We start from the raw sequence: 19,085 nt of genomic DNA, 5'->3' as shown, positions 1-19,085 counted from the left end.
GGCTGCCGCTGGTGCAGGGTGAGCCAAGGCCGCTGCCTGCCGCGGCGCCCCCTTGGCCCCCATGTACCAAAAACCTGCAGGAGTCGCTTAGGGAAGGGTGTCCGTGTGGCCCCGGCTGGCTGATACATCACTGATGCATCCTGTGCCTGTCGGCTTTTTGTTTTGGGACTATTTCTTTTTGGTTTTAATTCTGTTTTCCTTTTGACAGGAAAGAGGAAGAGCTTGATTCCAAAGATGCTATCATATTGCATCAGTTTTCTAGGCCTACCAATGGTGTGCCAAGTTTATCTCCGTTCTGTCTGAAAATGGAAACTTACTTGAGGATGGCAGATTTACCCTACCAGGTACACGGTGCCATTTTTCCTTTATGTTGCTGCTCACTGTAATTGCATGAAATGGCAAATAGGCCTCCCATCTCTCCTCCCCCTCAGTCTGTCTCACCCAGGGAGATGTAAACATACACCTACAACTAGGTGGGTACAGCGACACTTTTGTGTCTCCACTTAAATTTGGCGTATAACCTTTAAAGATATGACTTGAGTCACATAGGGCTGGAACAGCTCTAGATTTAACTGGTAAAGCTAAATGGATGTTAGAAGCTAACTTGGCTGGATATGCTGAAGTGGGAGAGTAGTCTGGAGTTTATGTAGGGCTAAATAACACCCCAAAACTGAAGTGTAACATTATTTGGTCTCTGAATTTCACCATGCTAAAGAGATCAGATCAGGCAGCTGCAGCTTCTTATTTTCCTGGAGCGTTTCTCTCTGGAGCTCTTCTGGGAAGACCTGCTTGCCTTTTGCTTCACTTCCCATCACCGGTGCTTTCCCTCAGGTGAAGGAAGAGAGGATTGCTTTTAGAGGTCATCAGTGCTGCTCCTTAATTGTGGCTGGGTGCATCCCATGCCGTCTTCCTGCAGGGGATGAAGCCTGAACTACTCTGGTGAATGAAAGCCAGGAGAGCAAAAATTTGAGTCTAGCAGTTCCTCCTGTTAGCGTCAACTAACCATAGTACAACCTTTTTTCTTTTTTTAACACATTTGTGGTTGATAATCCATTTAGCTTTGTATGTGATTAAACCCCTTTACATTGCAAGTGAAAGAAAACCTAATTAGCACGTTTTGCTTAAGTCTTTAAAAGCCTGAGCTTAACGTTCGTTATCTTGAGGTTTAATGAATCAGATACTTCAGAGCATTGAAGAGGGAGATTTCCATCCTGTGGGATGTGTTTTCCTCATTTAGGTTTCCAGAACCTGCAAGATACTGAAGTTTGAACATGTCATTGGAGCAGGAGGACTTAGTGCCCATTGCTTCTCCCCAGTGTAAATTGGACAGAAATTGCACGTTTGAAAGCAAAAACTATTTTGATGATATGTGTTTCCTTTCTCATGGCAGTTGATGCAGATCAGAGGTTTGGGATGATCAGAGTTGCTCTGATGGAGAGTAGTTAAAGCAAGATGCAGTATAAAAGATGGTTGTCTCACAGGGTATGGTCACTTCTAAAAGATCTTTTTCTTTTTACAAGGGCCTGTAGTGACAGGACAAGGGGTAACAGGTTTAAATTGAAAGTGGGGAGGTTTAGGTTAGATATCAGGAAGAAGTTCTTCAGGGAGAGGGTGGTGAGGCACTGGAACAGGTTGCCCAGAGAAGCTGTGGATGCCCCATCCCTGGAAGTGTTCAAGGCCAGTCTGGATGAGGCTTTGAGCAACCTGGTCTAGTGGAAGGTGTCCCTGCCCATGGCAGGGGGGTTGGAACTGGATGATCTTTAAGGTCCCTTCCAACCCAAACCATTCTGTGATTCTATAACACTGCATTTGTGTGATTCAGGATGGTGGTGTTTGGCCAGCTAATGCTGGGGTAGAAGTGAGTCACCCAGTTTTTGGGAGAGAGAGGTGTTTACGGGGGGTTATTTCTGTATTTTCTCTACTGAAGGTGAGTGCTGCTTCGTGGTGTTGCGTATCTCTATCCCTGCTCGCTAGCTGTGAGCACACTAAGCTGGTATAGGTCAGGAGGGCCATCAAAACCAACCGTCCTACCTTCCCACTTGCCCCTTCCTGCACGTGCTTTTCTGTGCCAGATCAGGCTGGGCCAGAGATGGCTGAGCCTGAGCCATGACCGTTCAGTTTATTTGGTTTTAACCCAGCTCAGTTCCGCACGTGCTCCACGTGCCACGCTGCAGGGACAGGAATGGGTCCTGCGCCTGCTGGGAGTGCCAGGTTGCTGCTTTTAGCCATGCCGGCTTATAGGGGTTTAAGGTGTTTGTGGGGTTACCAACCCTTTGTAGTGTTTCAGAGGTCAGTTTGATGGAGCTAAGCTTCTGAGCTGAGGGTGCAGCTTTTTTTTCTGGGAGAGACGGATTCTGTTTCCATCGTTGTGTTAGGAGTACGGGGCTGTGTTCAGTTCGGGTGTGTAGAGGAAGGTATGGATGCTGCCATGGGATTAAGCGGTAGGGGAGCAGGAGGTAGCAGGGGGAGCCAGCAGGCAATGCCATCCTTGGCTGGGGTTGTGCTGTTTCCTATACCTGGGCTACCTGGAGACTTATTTTGTTCCCTTGTGGCTGTGTTACCTGTAGGACACTCTGGGTGACAGAGACATCCAATGATCCCCTTGGTGGGCAGTGGGGTGGGTGTGTAGGGGGGGTATGGCCAGATGCAGGAGGAAACACCTCGCTTCCTTGCGTGTCAATGTGGACCGTGGTGGAGAAGTGAGGGCAATCTGGGTGGCAGTTGGTGCCAGTGCTCGCCTCCGGAGGCTTGCTGTGGTCATCACCTTCCCAGGGATGGGATGCTTTGAAAGGAGGGTGTCCTGGTTTAAATCATGACAGGGGGTTGTGAAATGAGGTGAAGAAAAGGCAGCGAGGTGGTCAGACTGCTTTTACTCTTTAGATTCCTTGTGTTTATACTTTATTTCGGTGCACCCCACTGTCGAATGACATGCTCTGTGTTACACAACATGCTTTAATGGCGTGTCAGAAGTGGAACTGGGTGACACCTTCCTACCTTACTCTCATCTGAATTTGTCCGAAGAGATGCACTCTGGTAATGTGCTTACATTCTCTTGAAGCTGCCTTTCTAGGTGCGAGCTCTCCATGGAAAACAACTTGGCAGCCCAATCCCACCTGGGCTGTTACCAGTACACAGCTGTTTTTTGGAAATGTTTGATGCTTCTCGTGGGGAAGCTTGGTTTGAAAGAGCCCATGCTGGGTACTTGTGGAGGCCTTTTGGGTGTTCCTTGATACCTTCATGAAGAGCTGGGCGTTTATGTCATCTGATAAGTAACTAGCACAGCAGAAACGTGCTCTAAAAATGGTAGCCTCCTTGGGAGGTGACGTGAGTAAAAGTAAAAGCATAAGCAGCAGTAATTGCAAATGTGGAACCTGGATAGAACTATAGGATTACCCCAGAAGTGCCCTATGCTGTTCTGTTTATAAATGCCTCTATAAATGAGGTTCTGGGGGGCTCTTGTTACTGTTGCTTTGCAGGCTGCCCTTCAGTTAAATGTGGTGAGGTGCGAGGGGGTATTTTGTTTGGTTGTTTTTGGGTGTTTTTTTTAATAATACCGTAACTTTTCCCTGCTTTGCAGCTGGAACAGTTTTTAAGTGGAAAACTGATAAATGTTTGATGGCAGTTAGTAGCAGCCATAAGGATACCAAGGTTTCAAGCTTAAAAATACCCATTTGAGAACAGTGGATGCTAGAACAGTGTAACAGATTTGTCAAGAGGTTAGGGTTTTCTCAGGTCATTGAAAGATATTTCCAGTTTGGGTTGATAAACTGTATGTAATGAAACATGGAAATCCCGAGAAGGTTTTTTTAAAGTTTACCTCAACCAACTTCCCTGTCAGAACTTTAGCTCTCGCTTGTGATGTTTTAGAGTGTAGTATTGATGCAGTGCTAACAAGTTTTTATGCAGTGTGTTTTTATATATTACATACATGGGCCTGAAGAAATGTGCAGTCGAATGGGAAGAGTTTGCTTTTTTTCTGGATTGCAAATGTTACGGACTACAGTAATTGCAATATGCAGTAAGCGCATCTTCAAGTCCAGTAGCTTCTGCCCAACGTCGGTGTTTGTGCACAAGAAGGGAAACCTGATACTGAACGAGCTTCACAAGGGTGAAGCCAGCAATGCTCAGTGCCATATAGACACACTGTGTAGTTCCAGAAAATGCTTAGGATTCTGTCGTAAATTCATAATGAAAAATTACGGAAGCCTGTCAGTCTGAGTGCTGAAAGAGCCTTTTGGATAAAGGAAGGATCTGGAAGGTGTAAGGACAGGGCAGTGCTCTCCTTTCAGTTTCAGGCGTTCGGCAGTTTTAGTTTCTCCCATGGACCTGAGTAATAACCCCTGTGTCACCCATACCTGCAGGCGGGGTGCATGCAGTTGCTTTATCCACCCATGCAGGGGTGCAGGAGATGAGACATTATATAGTCTGGTGTTCCTACCATGCTGTTTGTTTGGGCAGAAATCCCAGAAAAGGCTACAGCCAGAAGCCATTGTTTTCCCAGCAGCGTTACCCGTCTCCTCTGTTTTCATCCACAAGGAAGGAGCCTGCGGGAATGGCCATGCTCTGCCCACCCGTGTTTTGAGCGGCAGCCAGGATGCTGCGCTCTGAGCAGGAGGTGCCCTGCGTGAGCGCTCCTTGCTGCGAGAGGGCCTTAATCCATCCCTAGTGGATTCAAGGAGGGTAAATGCCAATGACCCAAACAGGTCAGTTTGGAACTGTTAGCCCTAGATCTGCAGCAATAGACCCCAAAATGCGTAGGGTGACTGCTAGAGACTGAGTCAGATTTCCCTCCTGCGCAGTGAAGGAATGATACACCTTTGATTATACGCTTGGGACTGTGTGTGTTTTATCCTTGAAGGTAATGCAGCTCTCTGACATAGGTAGTGAATTAACCTTTATAAAGTACTTTTAGCGTGAGAAGTGCTGCTCTGTGCCAGAGCCAAATTTAGGTGTCAGTCCTGTGATTAAAAACTTATTTAGAACAAACCCAATCTTCAGGGAGATCTGAGCATCTCCAACCCCTTAAATAGCCTGGGCACTTCAATAATACTACATTGTGTGTCATCCCACTTAAAAGTTTGTAACACCTTGCAGGACCTGGAAATAATTCTGTCTGAATTGTCATAGAAGGTGAAGCTGTTGCTCTGGTTGAACAGCTACCACTAGTCTAGAGCATTAATTAAAAAAAAAAAAAAGTATAATGTTGCCTTTAAAAACATAGAAAAACATTTTAAAAGCTTTATTCTCATTAAAATAGAGCCAGAAGGGCCTTTTTTGTCTGTCTGTTTGTTTGTTTACTTGTTGTTATTTTTTTTTTATGTAGAACTATTTTGATGGAAAGCTTTCCCCTCAAGGGAAAATGCCTTGGATTGAATACAATCACAAGAAGGTATCTGGCACCGAGTTCATTATTGACTTTTTGGAAGAGAAACTTGGAGTGAATTTAAATAAACACCTTGGTCCGCACGAAAGAGCCGTTTCCAGAGCGGTGACAAAAATGGTGGAGGAGCACTTCTACTGGTAAGCTTGTGTGGCAGAGCCGGCTGCGTTCTTGGGCTGTCAGATCGCTCACGCCTGGATGTGAATGCTTGTCTTCTCTGGCGGAAAGCTTGGCCGCCCAGTTATTAATTTCACAGCTCTCTTCACCCTAGAAAACTGCCACTTCTGTCTGCATATGCTCGCGTGAGCTGGGAGGGGAATTCCCCCGAGAAGTCGGCGTGCTGCATAAGTGCGGTGAGGAGTCAGGCCCGTCGCCCGCAGCTTTGCAGGGGGGAGCAGCAGTGGGGTGTTCCTCCAGCCTGTTTCCTGTGCCCTCCATATAGGAGCGGCCTTGCTAACAAAGAGCGACAGATGGAGAGGGCTTGTTTGTGGTTTGGGGGGCGCAAGGGGGACAAACCCAGCGTTCACACTGAATCCAGAATATTAGTGATTTTAATTATCCGTGTGTGCAGTTACAGTATGGATTATTGCCTTTCCTGTAACAAAGGATGCTCCTGTCAATATGTGGTGCTGCAACACTGCCAGTTGGTAGAATGCAGTATTGGTCACAGCGTGCTGAGAAGCTGAAGTGTGTATATGAATGGAAAACATAAATATGACCTTGCTGGTACTTTGTGTTTTACTGACATCTTTGAAAATAACACCTGAGATTCTCCCCCCTCCTGCATACGTGCAGGTGGGGTGCATGTATGTCAGTTACATTTCAATCCTTTTTTTTTTTTAAGTGCCCTTTAGAGTCTGGACTAACGGAAGTTGCAGGTGGACGTGGCATCTTGGACGCTGCGTTGGCTGCCTCGGCAGGCACAAGGCTTTTTCCCAAAAGTTTGCTTTCTAGCATGTGTTTAAGTCCTTGCTGCAGTCAGTGTTTCACTCATGTTACAGTTTTTTTTTCTTCAAAAAAACCAGTCTGATTTAAATTGTATGCATTTACCTGGTTTTTCTTTCACCCTGTGGTTGAATATGAGCAGCAACATGTGTATATATACTTCTTCAAATAATTTTTAGTGTTTCCTGGAACAACTCTAGCATTCAGTAGGCAGATTTAACCGATGTGGTTAATCCCTGCCTTCCCAGAAGTGTGACCTTCACCCAGTTATGCCCATCTGCAGTGCCATAGCCTCAAAAATCTGACTCATGTAGCCTGCAAATGTAACCCTTTATTTGTTAATTTTTCTCCCCTCAATTATTATAGCTGCCAAAGAGAAGATGAGGGCTTTTAATGCCCTAATGCTCTGTCTCTTTGCCTTAGTGTTGGATGTTTCGAGGTCCACAGACTTAAGTGTTTTAAATGTAACGATGCTGATGACAAAGTTACGCTGGCACTGTGTCTGTATGACGAGTCGTGCTTTCCTCTGTGAAGCTGTTGTCTGTCCATGCAGGCTCCGCTCTGAGCTGACTTGGCACTGCTGGGCTCAACACGGGGAGCATGTATTTTTGCTGCAGTGTAGTAAAACATCTAACTGTAAGTCCTACTATGTGTGCCTGCCGTGTGGCTGTACCAGAGGCTTGCTCCGCTGGTGAGGTTACACCATGCCAGTTGTCTGTACTAGGCAAGGCCTGAGCTATGAGGCGTCACAGTTGTACCACTGTAATTCCTGGGTAACAACTTTGACCATCCTCCAGTGGCACTAAAATAAAACCAGGCTTTAGTTGTGTAGGGCCTGCCTTGCTCCCTGACAGCATCACGTCTGTGGCCGTGGGATGCCTCCGCATCGGTCCTTGAGCCTTGCCCGCTTCCCACCAGAAGAGTAGGGTTTATTCACGGTGTCATCAGGTCCTGCCGTGAGAAACTTGTAACAGTCATCCCCTTTCTGCAGGATAAGGTTTATAAAATCAAGCCTCTAAAGCAGTGATATAAAACGTGATTCATGCCGTTTCAGTGCCAGCAGCATGCAAAGCAGCTTCATCATAAATAAGTGATGCTGTAGTACATTTATCGAACAAAGCAGCAAAGTACATCCTGTGGTGTGCTGTCTCTGGGTGGAGCTGATCCTGGTGGGTGCTCAGCATCTCCTCCTGAGCCGTTTTGCTTTTGCTGAGGTAATTGCTCGTCTTCACCAATTAGTGCCTCTTAAGGGTAGAAATTGCTGCTCTGGCGGGAGTTGAGAGTGACTTCAGACCTCAGCCTCTGGCCACCCTGCCTCTGCCCCAGGCTGCGGTGCCTGGCAGGGGGCAGGCAGAAAGGCTCAAGAGAGTGAGCGTGCTTATTTTAGTGCTGGGATTAGAGCATGTCTCGGAGATGTGCAAGATTGATTTGGAGCTGGCACTGGATCTCCTCTCCCTGGGGAATGCCGTAACTATTAGGCTTTTGCTATGTTTAAATCGGCAAAAAGCCTGCTAACCTCAGTGGGTTTTGGGCTGGGTCGGCAGGGAATCAGTGGGAGCAGGCCAATTTTGTGGCCCTTGCCCCAGGTCCTGGATCCGATGCAGACCTCTGTCATCTGCTGAAGGCTTGCTGTGGGTCCTGCAGCACCTCCACTTCTTGCAGGGACCTGTGGGCCCTCGGAGACCAGCGGTGCACTCGTAGTCACCCTCAGGGTACATTGATTTTTTTTGTGTATCTGCAGCAAGTTTGTGGGATTGGACCCCTGTGTAAGATGGGCCAGAGGATGTCAGATTCTCATGTCCTGGCGCTGGCAGCTGGGCTCTGTGGCTCTGCTGGTACTCAAACCAGGCAGCTCCTGGTGCCTGGAAGGCTAGCAGATGCTGCAAGGTGCTTTCTGGCACTTCAATCTCAGGAGAGGGATCTCGGGTCGATGACACTAATGTGCTTAGTAAGAACCTAAAGCCTTGAGCGTGCAGCTTACTCAAACTAACCTGTTAGGTTGGTTTAGCTGTATTGTCAAACACAACCTTAGTGATTCCCAAGTGTGTGTATGTGTATATATCTATATGTATATATATAACACTAACTGTATATTGCTATATAACTATATATTTAACTAATTTCTTGCTTTCTCTTTCAAGAAGGCTATGTAAACATCATGTGTGTGCTTGAAGTACAGGAGAAGCATGGTATGAGAACACAAATTAATCTGACTTCTGATGGTATTTAGACTTGCCATGTATTAGACATAAAATATGTTTATAATATACATATGTTTAAATACATGAAGCCAATTATCAGAGCAACGTCTCTCCTGCTGTTAACAATGATGAGGCTTGAACGCCACTGGCAGCTTAAGAAGCCAGTTGCTGTGGGAAGTTGCACAGCGGGTGGGGTTTCTAGAGCTGATTGTGGAATGAATTCGTTATAATCCTTTTGTATATCAAGAAATTCCACTCTGCACAGGTTCAGATAGGAAAAATAACCCCCAGTTCACATCCTTGTGAACACCTCCCCCTTCCCTTGATGTTCAGACAGTTTGGGGATAATCAGGCAAGCCACTGTTGATGAGTCACTTTCTCCATCTCCTCTCCTGATTTATGTATTGAGGCCAAAGCTGCTGTTACATTTAGACTTCAGATTTGCTTCACCCCTGCAGCATTGCTCTTCAATGCATTATTGTTTTATTTATACTCTAAGATTTGTACAGATGCACTGGCACAAAAGAGAATGTTAATGTTTCCCAAAATGCACGGTTCAGGGGAATACTTAAAATAATTATGTCATCCTATAAATACTGTGAAATGTATAGTTCCGCTGAAGTGGGTTATGTAGACTACCCGATTTCTAGCACTTCCTAACCTTATGTAATGTTGATACTACTCTGGTAACGTAGTCTGAGCAGAGGGTTGATGGATGGGATTAAACGCAGAGGAGCATGTTTTAGTAGGAAGCACAGATTAATGAACCTCTGAATAGAATTATTCTAACAGACTTCTTGTAAAGCCATTTTTAAAAGTGTGTTTAATTGTCTCTCTGAATCTGAGCCTAGGTTTTTCTTTGCTTCTACGTGTTCAGAACCGTAAAATTTTAGAAGTGAACTCTGTGGTTGTCTGTTTAGCTGCCTTCATTGCCCATGTAAGTTTGAGATTTGGCACATGAGACAACTTTACTCATTCAAAGTGACAAGCAGATGTCTTAAGATTGTGCTTGACAGTTTGGCCTAAGCAGGATTACATAAATCCTGTGCAGTTCTGCTCTTCCTGTGTTGCTGTCCTGATCGTTAAACACTTCATCTGATCTCTGCCTCTTCCAGACCCAAAGACCTTCTGCCCTGGAGCGGGAAGGGGAGAGCTAGGGAAATGTATTTTTGCTTTGAAGTATAGGCTAATTAGCTTTGTGGGAAACCTTGTTCATCTTGTCTTATGAAGCGGAAGCCACCCTGGACGTGGTTGATCCTTCTGAAGGTGCAGTGCCAGCTCGCTGGTGTGGTTAGAATGAACAACAGTGATGGCAAGTGCATAGGGCCCCGTTAGTCGTGTGTGACTGAGGTGACTTTTAAAAAATGCTGCTGCAGCAGCGTCTTACCTTTATTTTTTCTGTTTTGCCTTCTTCTTGTTCCTCTCCATGGCCAGGTCTGTTGCGCTGAAGCAACTAAGTCGTGTTGCAGAGTTTCAGGGTGAAGCAGGCTAGTCCATGGTGGGGTAGGAGGGTCTCTGCAGCAAGACACAGAGCACTGCTCTTGGAGAACAAGTTTTTCTTTGCTTATCCAAGTAAATATAAAGAATAACTTAGAGATCTAGATAGTATTTACAATTATTTCCCAGTGTCCACATCAAGACCAGAGTTTTTCTTCCTGTTCAGAGCTGTACCTGCCCAAAGGGACCTTGTGTCTCATGGGCTTGGGAAAGGACGGCCTTCTGAAACAAGGGACCTTCTCCTTTCCCAAGACCATGAAACACGACTGCTGAAACATGTGGAGTGCCCTTATGCTTTCAGCCCAGTCTTCTTTCCGTCCTTCTTAAATCCTGTTTAACCTTTGTTCCTAGAGCAAGTCAGTCTCGTACCACATCTTCAAGCAAAGTTAATACTTCTGGATTTTCAGTAGCTGTTTACTCCTGTGCTTGGTGGCTTCATGTTCCCCCTTTTGTGCTGGTGCCTCTCACTACATCTGGCTTTGTTTCAAACTCCGCTGTGCTGAAACCAGCCCAATGTCTTGAGTTGATCCATCCGTTTTGAAAAATAGGGTTTGTTCAGAACACCCTGTTCGAAGGGTGGTACTGAAGTGTGTGAAATGACAGCGGGATGCTTTTGTCATATTAATACAGTACAAGAGGTTGTGGAGAAACCTGTTGAGGATAGAAGCCATCAGAAACGTAGCAGGTGCATTTTTGTTCTTCACTGTTCATGCATTGGCAGCAAAACCTGCATGTGGCTGACTCTTACTGACTTTAATGAAATGGATTTGAGCAGAGGGCACTGTCCCACAGTGGACAATCTTTAATGGAATTAAAATGCCTTTCACCCACTCTGTTGGGAGCATTGTAAATTTGAACTGTAAGTGGATTTTTTTTTCTTTTCAGCTGTTATGCCAAATATTCTTTTACCTCTTGTTATTGGTAATTCAAGTAAAGAATCTGCAGAAACTTAAATATTAGAACATTTTCATCGTGTAGACATAGTTGTTCCCTGATGGTAGTAGTGCTGAATTCAACTTCTGGTCATGACATATAGGAGTTTGATAAAACATATGTTTAAAAAACAAATTCAGAGGAATTTTCCAGGAGGCACTGCTTTGTTGGTTTTTTTTTTTTTTTCCCTTGAATTAGAACAATACGTATCAGCACTAAGGAAATTATGTGCAATTAGAAATATGTACAATGATAAAACTGAAGTCATATTCCAAATTAAAAGAAACCTGAGCTCTGATCATATTGGAAATGGAAACATTTGATTATTAGGTTAATATTTAATATAGTTATGCACATTAACTTGCAGTTGATATTTCAAATTTTTCATCTAGCTTTACTAGTTTATCATGTCTCTGTGAGCCTGGTTTCATATCTCCAGATATGTAAAACCACTTTCAGATTTTTCAGTTTGGAAATTGCTACAAACACAATGGAATGTGAATATCAACCCCCAGTGTTCCTGAGACCCTATCGGCTTCATATGTTTGTCATGTCTTTGGCCCTTTTTCCAACATCCCTTGAACTTAGTGACAGAAGTCATGTGGTCTTTTTGGTTTTTTTTGTAATGTCAGAAGGTGCTAAATATTGAAAGAGTTAATGTTTCTGTTTTTATAAGTTTCTTGAGTAGCGACAGCAGCAAAACAATTTTTTATTCACCTACAAAATTAGTAAAGAACAAAAATTAATGTAAGAAACAAAAATTCCATCTGGTAAGACAATTTTTGTAAAAAGGCCTTTCAAAATAATGTATTTGCCATTCAGTAAAGCTGAAATACAGCCCATAAACAGAGTCCTTCAGAAATCTCTCTCTCATAAAAATCAACATTTTAAAGAGAGTTAGAAATATAGGATAAAACTGACCTAATAACCACCACACCTTTTTTTCAAATTTTAACTTTCTAAATGATGTGCCATTGTTAGTTTCTGAGGAGAGGAGAGGATAGATCTTCTGAAAAATGACTGCTCTGGTATTTATTGTTGGGGCAAAGTTACTGCTTGTCTAATTTTCAGCAGTACGGAAAGCAAGAACAGGTGGGTGGGAACGCTTGGCTTCTTTGGGGGCTGTTTTGATGTTGGTGTTTTCCCTGGGTCTGTGCAGTCAGTCATCTTTAGCTAATAAATCCTTTTGGCACTGCATTTTGTTATGCGAGTCTGGCAGAATCCTGCAGGTTTTATTTTCTATTTCAACGTGAATCTAATTTTCTCGTGAAGTGAGTCATGATTTACTGAGAGAATAAGCGGTAGGCAGTCTGTGTAAGTACCTCGAGGTCAGTTTTCTCTGCTCTCCCCCCGAGTTGCATCAGGGTCTGCTCTTCACTGGAAACCACCTCTCCATCAGGGCAGTGAGCGCTCGACGTTAAAGCTCGCCCAACCATTGTGTGAGCCTTTGCAGGGTGGGGACGGGCTGTCGGGGTATTGCACCGCTGTAACTTAATTTTCCCATCCTTCTAGGACTTTAGCTTATTGCCAGTGGGTGGAAAACCTTCATGAGACGCGGAAGATGGTTTCACTTTTCGGCCCCTTCAGCGACTTGCTGAAGTGGATCCTCTGCCACCTGACCAAAGGGATTGTGAAGCGGGAGATGTACGGCCACGGCATCGGCCGCTTCTCGGAGGAGGAGATGTACACGCTGATGGAGAAGGATATGCGGACTCTGGCAGGCCTCTTGGGTAACGTACAGCGAGTCCATGTGTTCCGTTAGTTTGCAGGATGACCTTGGCTGCGGGTGCGTCCTGGCACCTTCAGTGTGCACACGAGTAGTACCACTTTGAAGCAGGTGGAGTCTGCACTGCCGCTGTCGTTAAGTGCCACCCTCGCTCTGGCGGGGACAGTGTTTCTTTCCCCACTGTTTGCTACCAAACTGTGCCTCTTGAGCACCAGGTGTGTGTATCTGGGGGAGCAGGACGTGGACTGCAATTTTGGAAGTGCATTTTGCTATGAGAATTTAGGAAAACAGTGTTTAGTCTCATTTTTTCTTCATGGGACTCATGGCTGTTTGATAGATCGTTAGGAGGCTATTTGAAAAACCCTTTGTGATGTTGTTTTGATGAGCTGGACTTTGTTGTACTTGGCTGGTGTTCGCTTTATTCAAAGCTGCGAATAGGAGGTGGGTCTGTTTTGTCAAAACAGGTGGGTTTAGGCTTCTTGGTGGTCATGGGTAGATCCCATAGGATTCGTCTTAAGGTTGACCTCCTTAGCTAGAACAGCATGAGCCGCGTTTCTGTTGTGTAGCTCAGGCTGAAGTCTGCACTGGAGCTGACTACACCGTGCTTCTCACCTTGCAGTCTGCTGAGAGCTAACCATATTGTGCTTCTGTGTTTAAAGTGTGTGTTTTGAGGAGTTGCTTTGGGGCAGATTGTTGCTTCCCTTGAGCTTATGCCTCTCTTGTGCAAGGAGCCGAGAGATGTTACTGGTGTGGCTGCTTCGTTCCTTGTTAGGATTGCTCCAAGAGGGGGCTGAGTGGAGGGCAGGAGGCACACCTCCCTGCCCTGCGGTCTGGAGGGATGACATAGTGCACGTGCCCTAAAGAGGTAAGTGTGGAGTGGATGGAGGGAGCAAGGTGAGGAGATCCCAGCAGAAGGCAGAAACTGAGTGCTTGCTGGGAAAGGAAAGGAAGAGAGATGCTTCTGGACTTCACAGAATCACTAAGATTGGGAAAGACCTATAGGATCATCTAGTCCAACCGTCAACCCCACACTGCCGTACCCACTAGACTTCCGGGGTGTTTTGTAGAGGAAGATATTTGCGGAGGACCTAGATGGGGCTGTGTAGAGTTTTCTGTAACTTTGTTTCCTGAAACAAACCTGCAGAATTGCTGTGTTGGGTGCAAGGTAGAAAAAAGACACGTGATGCATGGGCGCAGTGGGCAGGGGAGAGATCTGTTGACAGCTCCTCTTCTGTCAACGCTTTCTCACGCTGCATGTTGTTTGTTAACAAAAAAAAGTTACCTGTTCTAGTGCCTCTTCAAAGGCAACCTGGTTTTGGAGCTTAAGAGGTCCCTTTTTTTTGGGGGAGGAAGGGAGGGAGCAGCTGATTTTAGAAGAGGTCTGGACCCATCTGCTGAGCTGTGGCCAGCTCAAGGTGTCCTCAGCTGTGGGACTGCTGTTGCCGCAGCTTTGAAGTTGTCACTGCATAGGTCTGTGTACGTTGCAGGGAGGAACAGGGTCAGGGCAGGAGCTGAAGCAAGTTCAGCTTATGATTTCACCCTCAACATCAGAAGGATGTTGACCAGTTGGAGCAAGTCCAGAGGAGGCCACGAAGATGCTCAGAGGGCTGGAGCACCTCTGCTATGGGGACAGGCTGAGAGAGTTGGGCTTGTTCAGCCTGGAGAAGAGAAGGCTCTGGGGAGACCTTATAGCACCTTCCAGTACCTGAAGGGGCTACAAGGAAGCTGGGGGGGACTTTTTACAAGGGCCTGTAGTGACGGGACAAGGGGTAACGGGTTTAAATTGAAAGTGGGGTGGTTTAGATTGGATATCAGGAAGAAGTTCTTCAGGGAGAGGGTGGTGAGGCACTGGAACAGGTTGCCCAGAGATGTTGTGGATGCCCCATCCCTGGAAGAGTTCAAGGCCAGGCTGGACGAGGCTTTGAGCAACCTGGTCTAGTGGAAGGTGTCCCTGCCCATGGCAGGGGGTTGGAACTAGATGATCTTTAAGGTCCCTTCCAACCCAAACCATCCTGTGATTCTGTGATTTGGAAGCTCAGTGGGGCCCCCTGGTTCTGGTTAGGCAACGTTGGCAGGCTGAATGGAGCAGCAGTGGATGTGTCTATGCTGAAGTCATCCCTGCCTGCCAAGAGTGGATGTGGCCTTCAAGAGAAAACAGAAACATGTTCCCCAGTACCTGTAAAAGTCTTGGTTTGCTTATTTGAAGTCTGCATCCTTCTGTCTCTGGACTCTATATTGACACTCAGATTTGTAAAGGTTCGAGATCAAGGGGATCATTAAATCATCTAGACAGATCTCTGAATCCGACTGCTTGGTTGCTGTCTTGGTGCCTTTGTGTTTTTTCTGGCTGAAGTGTGTCTTTTTAAAAGGCATCCAGTTTTAATTATGAGGTTTCAGCAGGTGAAGGTGCCACTGCTTTCATTAGTAATTGGTGGCAGATGTTAATCACCCTTGAAATCTGTTCAAAATCCGACCTGTTTCAAATTGGACTTTGTCTGATTCCAGCCTGCAGGCAGGTGCTCCTCCTTGTTCTTCATCCCTCTGGGTCATCTTGTGAAGGTAAATGCTATAATCAAACAGCTTCTTACTTGTTTTCAGTGGGAAAAATCACTGGAAATCCTCAAGAATAAGGTGTTTTCTTGACTATATAATTTTTTTTTTTTAAATTGTATGAAACACATGTTATTATCAGGGGATTTATTTTTCCTTCCAGATTATTGATGAGAATATTGTGCCTTGTGTACTTCAAAAAGCCTTCATGGGCATCTGTTGTATTCCCGCTGTTTTACTTCATTTCCAGCGAATATTGTACACGTTTTTTTTTTTTCCATCTTCCCCTCTGAAACGGGTGTCAGATTAGTCAGTGTGCAGTTACATAAATCATTATGTCTGCCCTCTTGATTATTGGTCATCTGTCTACTTTTCTATAATCGCCTTGACTTGTCATTAACACCAGCATGCTCAGGTTTTCCCCAGCCAGCTGTTTGTGGTTGGGTCTCCGAACTGTGGCCTCCAGGCAGTACCCTAGGATGAGGACAGGAGGTCGGATGAGGACTTCCAGCCTGACTGGAGACATTGCTGCTTAACAGGGGAAGGGAGAAGGCGGTCAGTCAGCCTGTTGCCTGCACGAAGATCTTTGTGAGATTCCCTGCCATGTATGTGTGCCCCTGTATTTTCCCCGAAGAGGAAGCAGCTGAGATTTTGGCTGTTAATTAGAGGGCAATCTTAAGGGCTGAAAAAGAATGCCTATCATGCAGAATAGCTGTGCATACCAAACTGTAGCTGTCAGTCATCAGGCATACCAGATTAATTTAGTGCTCCTCATTTTTTTAAACTGAGAACACTCACATGGGAGCAAGAATAACTTTTAAATTTCAAGAGCTGCTTCCAGAGAATGATAACTTGGCAGCTGCCAGGTCTTGTGACACTCATTTTGACACTGTCTGTCACATCTTTGGTGCTTTCTTTCTCTTTCATTTCTGAGAATCATTTTCCTTCTCCCATGTATGTATTTCCCTAACAGACTTCTCCAGATCTCTTCTAAATGTGGAAATTTGAACTAACCCTCTTCTGATGGATCAGCCTGCCCTGTTGGTATCTTCTCGCTCTCTGTCCTGCAGTCTTTAAACAACAATTTCCTTCTGTTGTGATAGTTTCCTACTGCCTGGTGGTAGTTTAAGGAAGTGGGAGGACCTGGGTGTATGAACTGGCAATATATAAAATTACATCTTGTAGTAATTCTTTAAAAGATGCGAGTGAGCAGTGCCCGTAAATCTGTTGGTGACCCCTCAGCTGTCAGCCTGCCTCAGGCTTTTGAGTAAATGGGGATTTTGAGGAACGAGTTGCAGGGCAACAGCTGCCTGAACCGCCTTTTGAAATGCATTTGGTGTTGTGTGTGGGGTAGGGGTGCTCAGAGCTGAAACACAGAGGTGGGACTAACCTGAATGCCAGCCTGTAAGGCTGGATGAAATGCCCTGCAGCAGCCTGCGTGGGCTGTACATGCTGCTGTGGAAGGGTGCAGGTCTCCTGCCAGCCCTGTGTCTCATGGGGTTCCTGCCGGGGTTCCTTGACCCAGTGCTGAAATAGCCCCTTTTTAATCCTCTGGTGCATGCAATCGTAACCTGCAGGGTCCAGTGCTCTCAAATCCCCAGGCAGCACAAATCTGATCCCAATCCAGTGTGGGCAGGTGATTGCATTTCTGTTGGATTAGCCGGGGGACGCAGTGAGGTGTTTGGGACTGTTAGCGCTACGGCAGCCTCGGTGTCACAGGCGTAATCTGACATAAAACTAGACCCTGAGAGATGAGGTCTGGTCTGTCAGGAAGTTTTCTGGAAAAAAAAAAAAAGTTGCACTGAAAGTTTTGGGAACCAACTGGAACTGGTAGAAAGAAATGTGAGCAGAGGCTGTGTTGTATGGTGACTGGAAACCAGATTTTACAGTTTTAAGGAACCACAGCTCTATTTTGCCCTCTTCCCCTTCATTTCCACACATCTGAAAGTGCAGGTGCTGTGCCTGGGGAGCCACTGTTTGCAAAAGAGTGGGATGGTTCATCCCTGGCTCACTGCCTGCCTTAGCTGTGGCAAGACAGAAACGGCAGGATTACTTCCCAGCACAACGTCATTACGGATTGAGCCTCAAACCCAGTTGTATGGCGCTAAATTCCAAGCGTTGGCATATAACTGGGGTTTGGGGACCAATTTTTGAGCCGTTTTTGAGATGGATGAGTGCGAGGCGTCACATAAATGCTGAAAAGACAGAGCGCATACCCTGTGCATGGTTTTTGTGATGCAGCTGCGAAAGAGCTGCGGAGAGTTAACTCCAAGTTAAAACGGCATCTGACACGCTGGAGGAGGTTGTTGTTGCTGGTCATTCCTGAGCAGTCCTTTGCTACGCTGTGGTTCCGAGGGCTGACAGCGTTTCTTCTGACCGGTTGGAGCGAGTCCAGAGGAGGCCACGAAGATGCTCAGAGGGCTGGAGCACCTCTGCTATGGGGACAGGCTGAGAGAGTTGGGCTTGTTCAGCCTGGAGAAGAGAAGGCTCCGGGGAGACCTTATAGCACCTTCCAGTACCTGAAGGGGCTACAAGGAAGCTGGGGGGGGGCTTTTTACAAGGGCCTGTAGTGACAGGACAAGGGGGAATGGGTTTAAATTGAAAGTGGGGAGGTTTAGATTAGATGTCAGGAAGAAGTTCTTCACAGAGAGGGTGGTGAGGCACTGGAACAGGTTGCCCAGAGAAGTTGTGGATGCCCCATCCCTGGAAGTGTTCAAGGCCAGGCTGGATGAACTTCTGAGCAACCTGGTCTAGTGGAAGGTGTCCCTGCCCATGGCAGGGGGGTTGGAACTGGATGATTTTTAAGGTCCCTTCCAACCCAAACCATTCTGTGATTCTACTGAACTTTGGAGTTTGCTGCATTTTACTGCTGGATGTTTTTTATAAACTCGCTCAATAACCCTACGATCAAATAACCTGCTGAATTACAGGCAGTTAGTATTGGGCAGGGGAAGAATGTCCTGGGGAGATGGGATAACTGGATTTGGAGAATTCAGTTGTGTAGCACATTTTGCAGCATTCATAGCGCTTTGGGCCAGGGCAGTGGCAGTGCAGCCATCTAACCCGACCCCTGCAATACCACGTGTTTCTCCCGTGTGCCCTGTGTGCACTCCCTCCTCTGGCTCTTGGCTGTGTGCCGAGGAAGCAGGTTTATACTGGATGCTTCTTTGCAAATGGTAGCTTTGAAATGTGATTTTCTTCCCTATCCTATATAGCTATCCACCTGTTTGTGCTGTGGAGGCCACTTAGGCATTGGAGTGCCCGGAGGGGTAAGCAGGATAGCGGTGTGGAGCAGACATGTCCCTCCTCTGACCCAGGCCAGTCCCGAGCACTCTGTTTCGCTTGCCTGCCTGTGTGCCTGATGTGCTTCTGTTTGGTCCCTGCCAGGTAGAAACCAGTGTTTGGGAGTGGGGGGACCGCACCGGTGGTGTGAGGAACTTTTCACTCCTGCCTGTGGCTGTGTCCGCCTGGAGATGCAGGTCTTGTCTGAGCAGTCGCTGCCAGTCCGACTGGTGCATCAATTTCGGCCTGAACCAGTGGTGGGAGAGGAAAGCTTAGGGTCCAACTTTCCTTTTTTCATGTGATCAGAGGAGTGACCTGAAACTGGACCTGCATGCACGAGAGATGCAGGGTGACCAGCTTCTTTCAACAAGGTCTGCAGAGAAGATATGAAATGCAGCAGAACTCGTGTGGTGTGTGTGCGCTGCTTTGTTCCCCGTTGTGATCCATTTAAAGAGGTGGCTGAGTAGAGGGCAGGTGTGTGGCAAGCAGGGAAGGTGACTTGGCTAGTGATAGCTCTCATTATAGAAGCAGTGAGTGCAGGGGAAGCTGCAGTAGTGGATTTTGCCTGCTG

The 19,085-nt window shown here is 46.3% G+C and overlaps 1 protein-coding gene across 1 annotated transcript in view; it reads left to right on the top strand.

Moving 5' to 3' along the window:
- Positions 1 to 208: 208 nt before the first annotated feature.
- Positions 209 to 19,085, top strand: part of FAXC (failed axon connections homolog (Drosophila)) — a gene marked incomplete at both ends in the record, with an annotated part of 19,203 nt that continues 326 nt past the window's right edge. The window contains 3 exons of the mRNA XM_010160876.1: positions 209 to 344; positions 5,324 to 5,520; positions 12,469 to 12,686. Of these exons, the coding sequence (XP_010159178.1) occupies positions 209 to 344; positions 5,324 to 5,520; positions 12,469 to 12,686 (551 nt within the window). The remainder of the gene's footprint in view (positions 345 to 5,323; positions 5,521 to 12,468; positions 12,687 to 19,085) is intronic.

Source organism: Eurypyga helias, unplaced genomic scaffold, assembly GCF_000690775.1.
Source record: "Eurypyga helias isolate BGI_N326 unplaced genomic scaffold, ASM69077v1 scaffold32151, whole genome shotgun sequence".
NCBI classification, from domain to species: domain Eukaryota; kingdom Metazoa; phylum Chordata; class Aves; order Eurypygiformes; family Eurypygidae; genus Eurypyga; species Eurypyga helias.
This window is presented reverse-complemented; position numbering and strand designations above follow the sequence as displayed.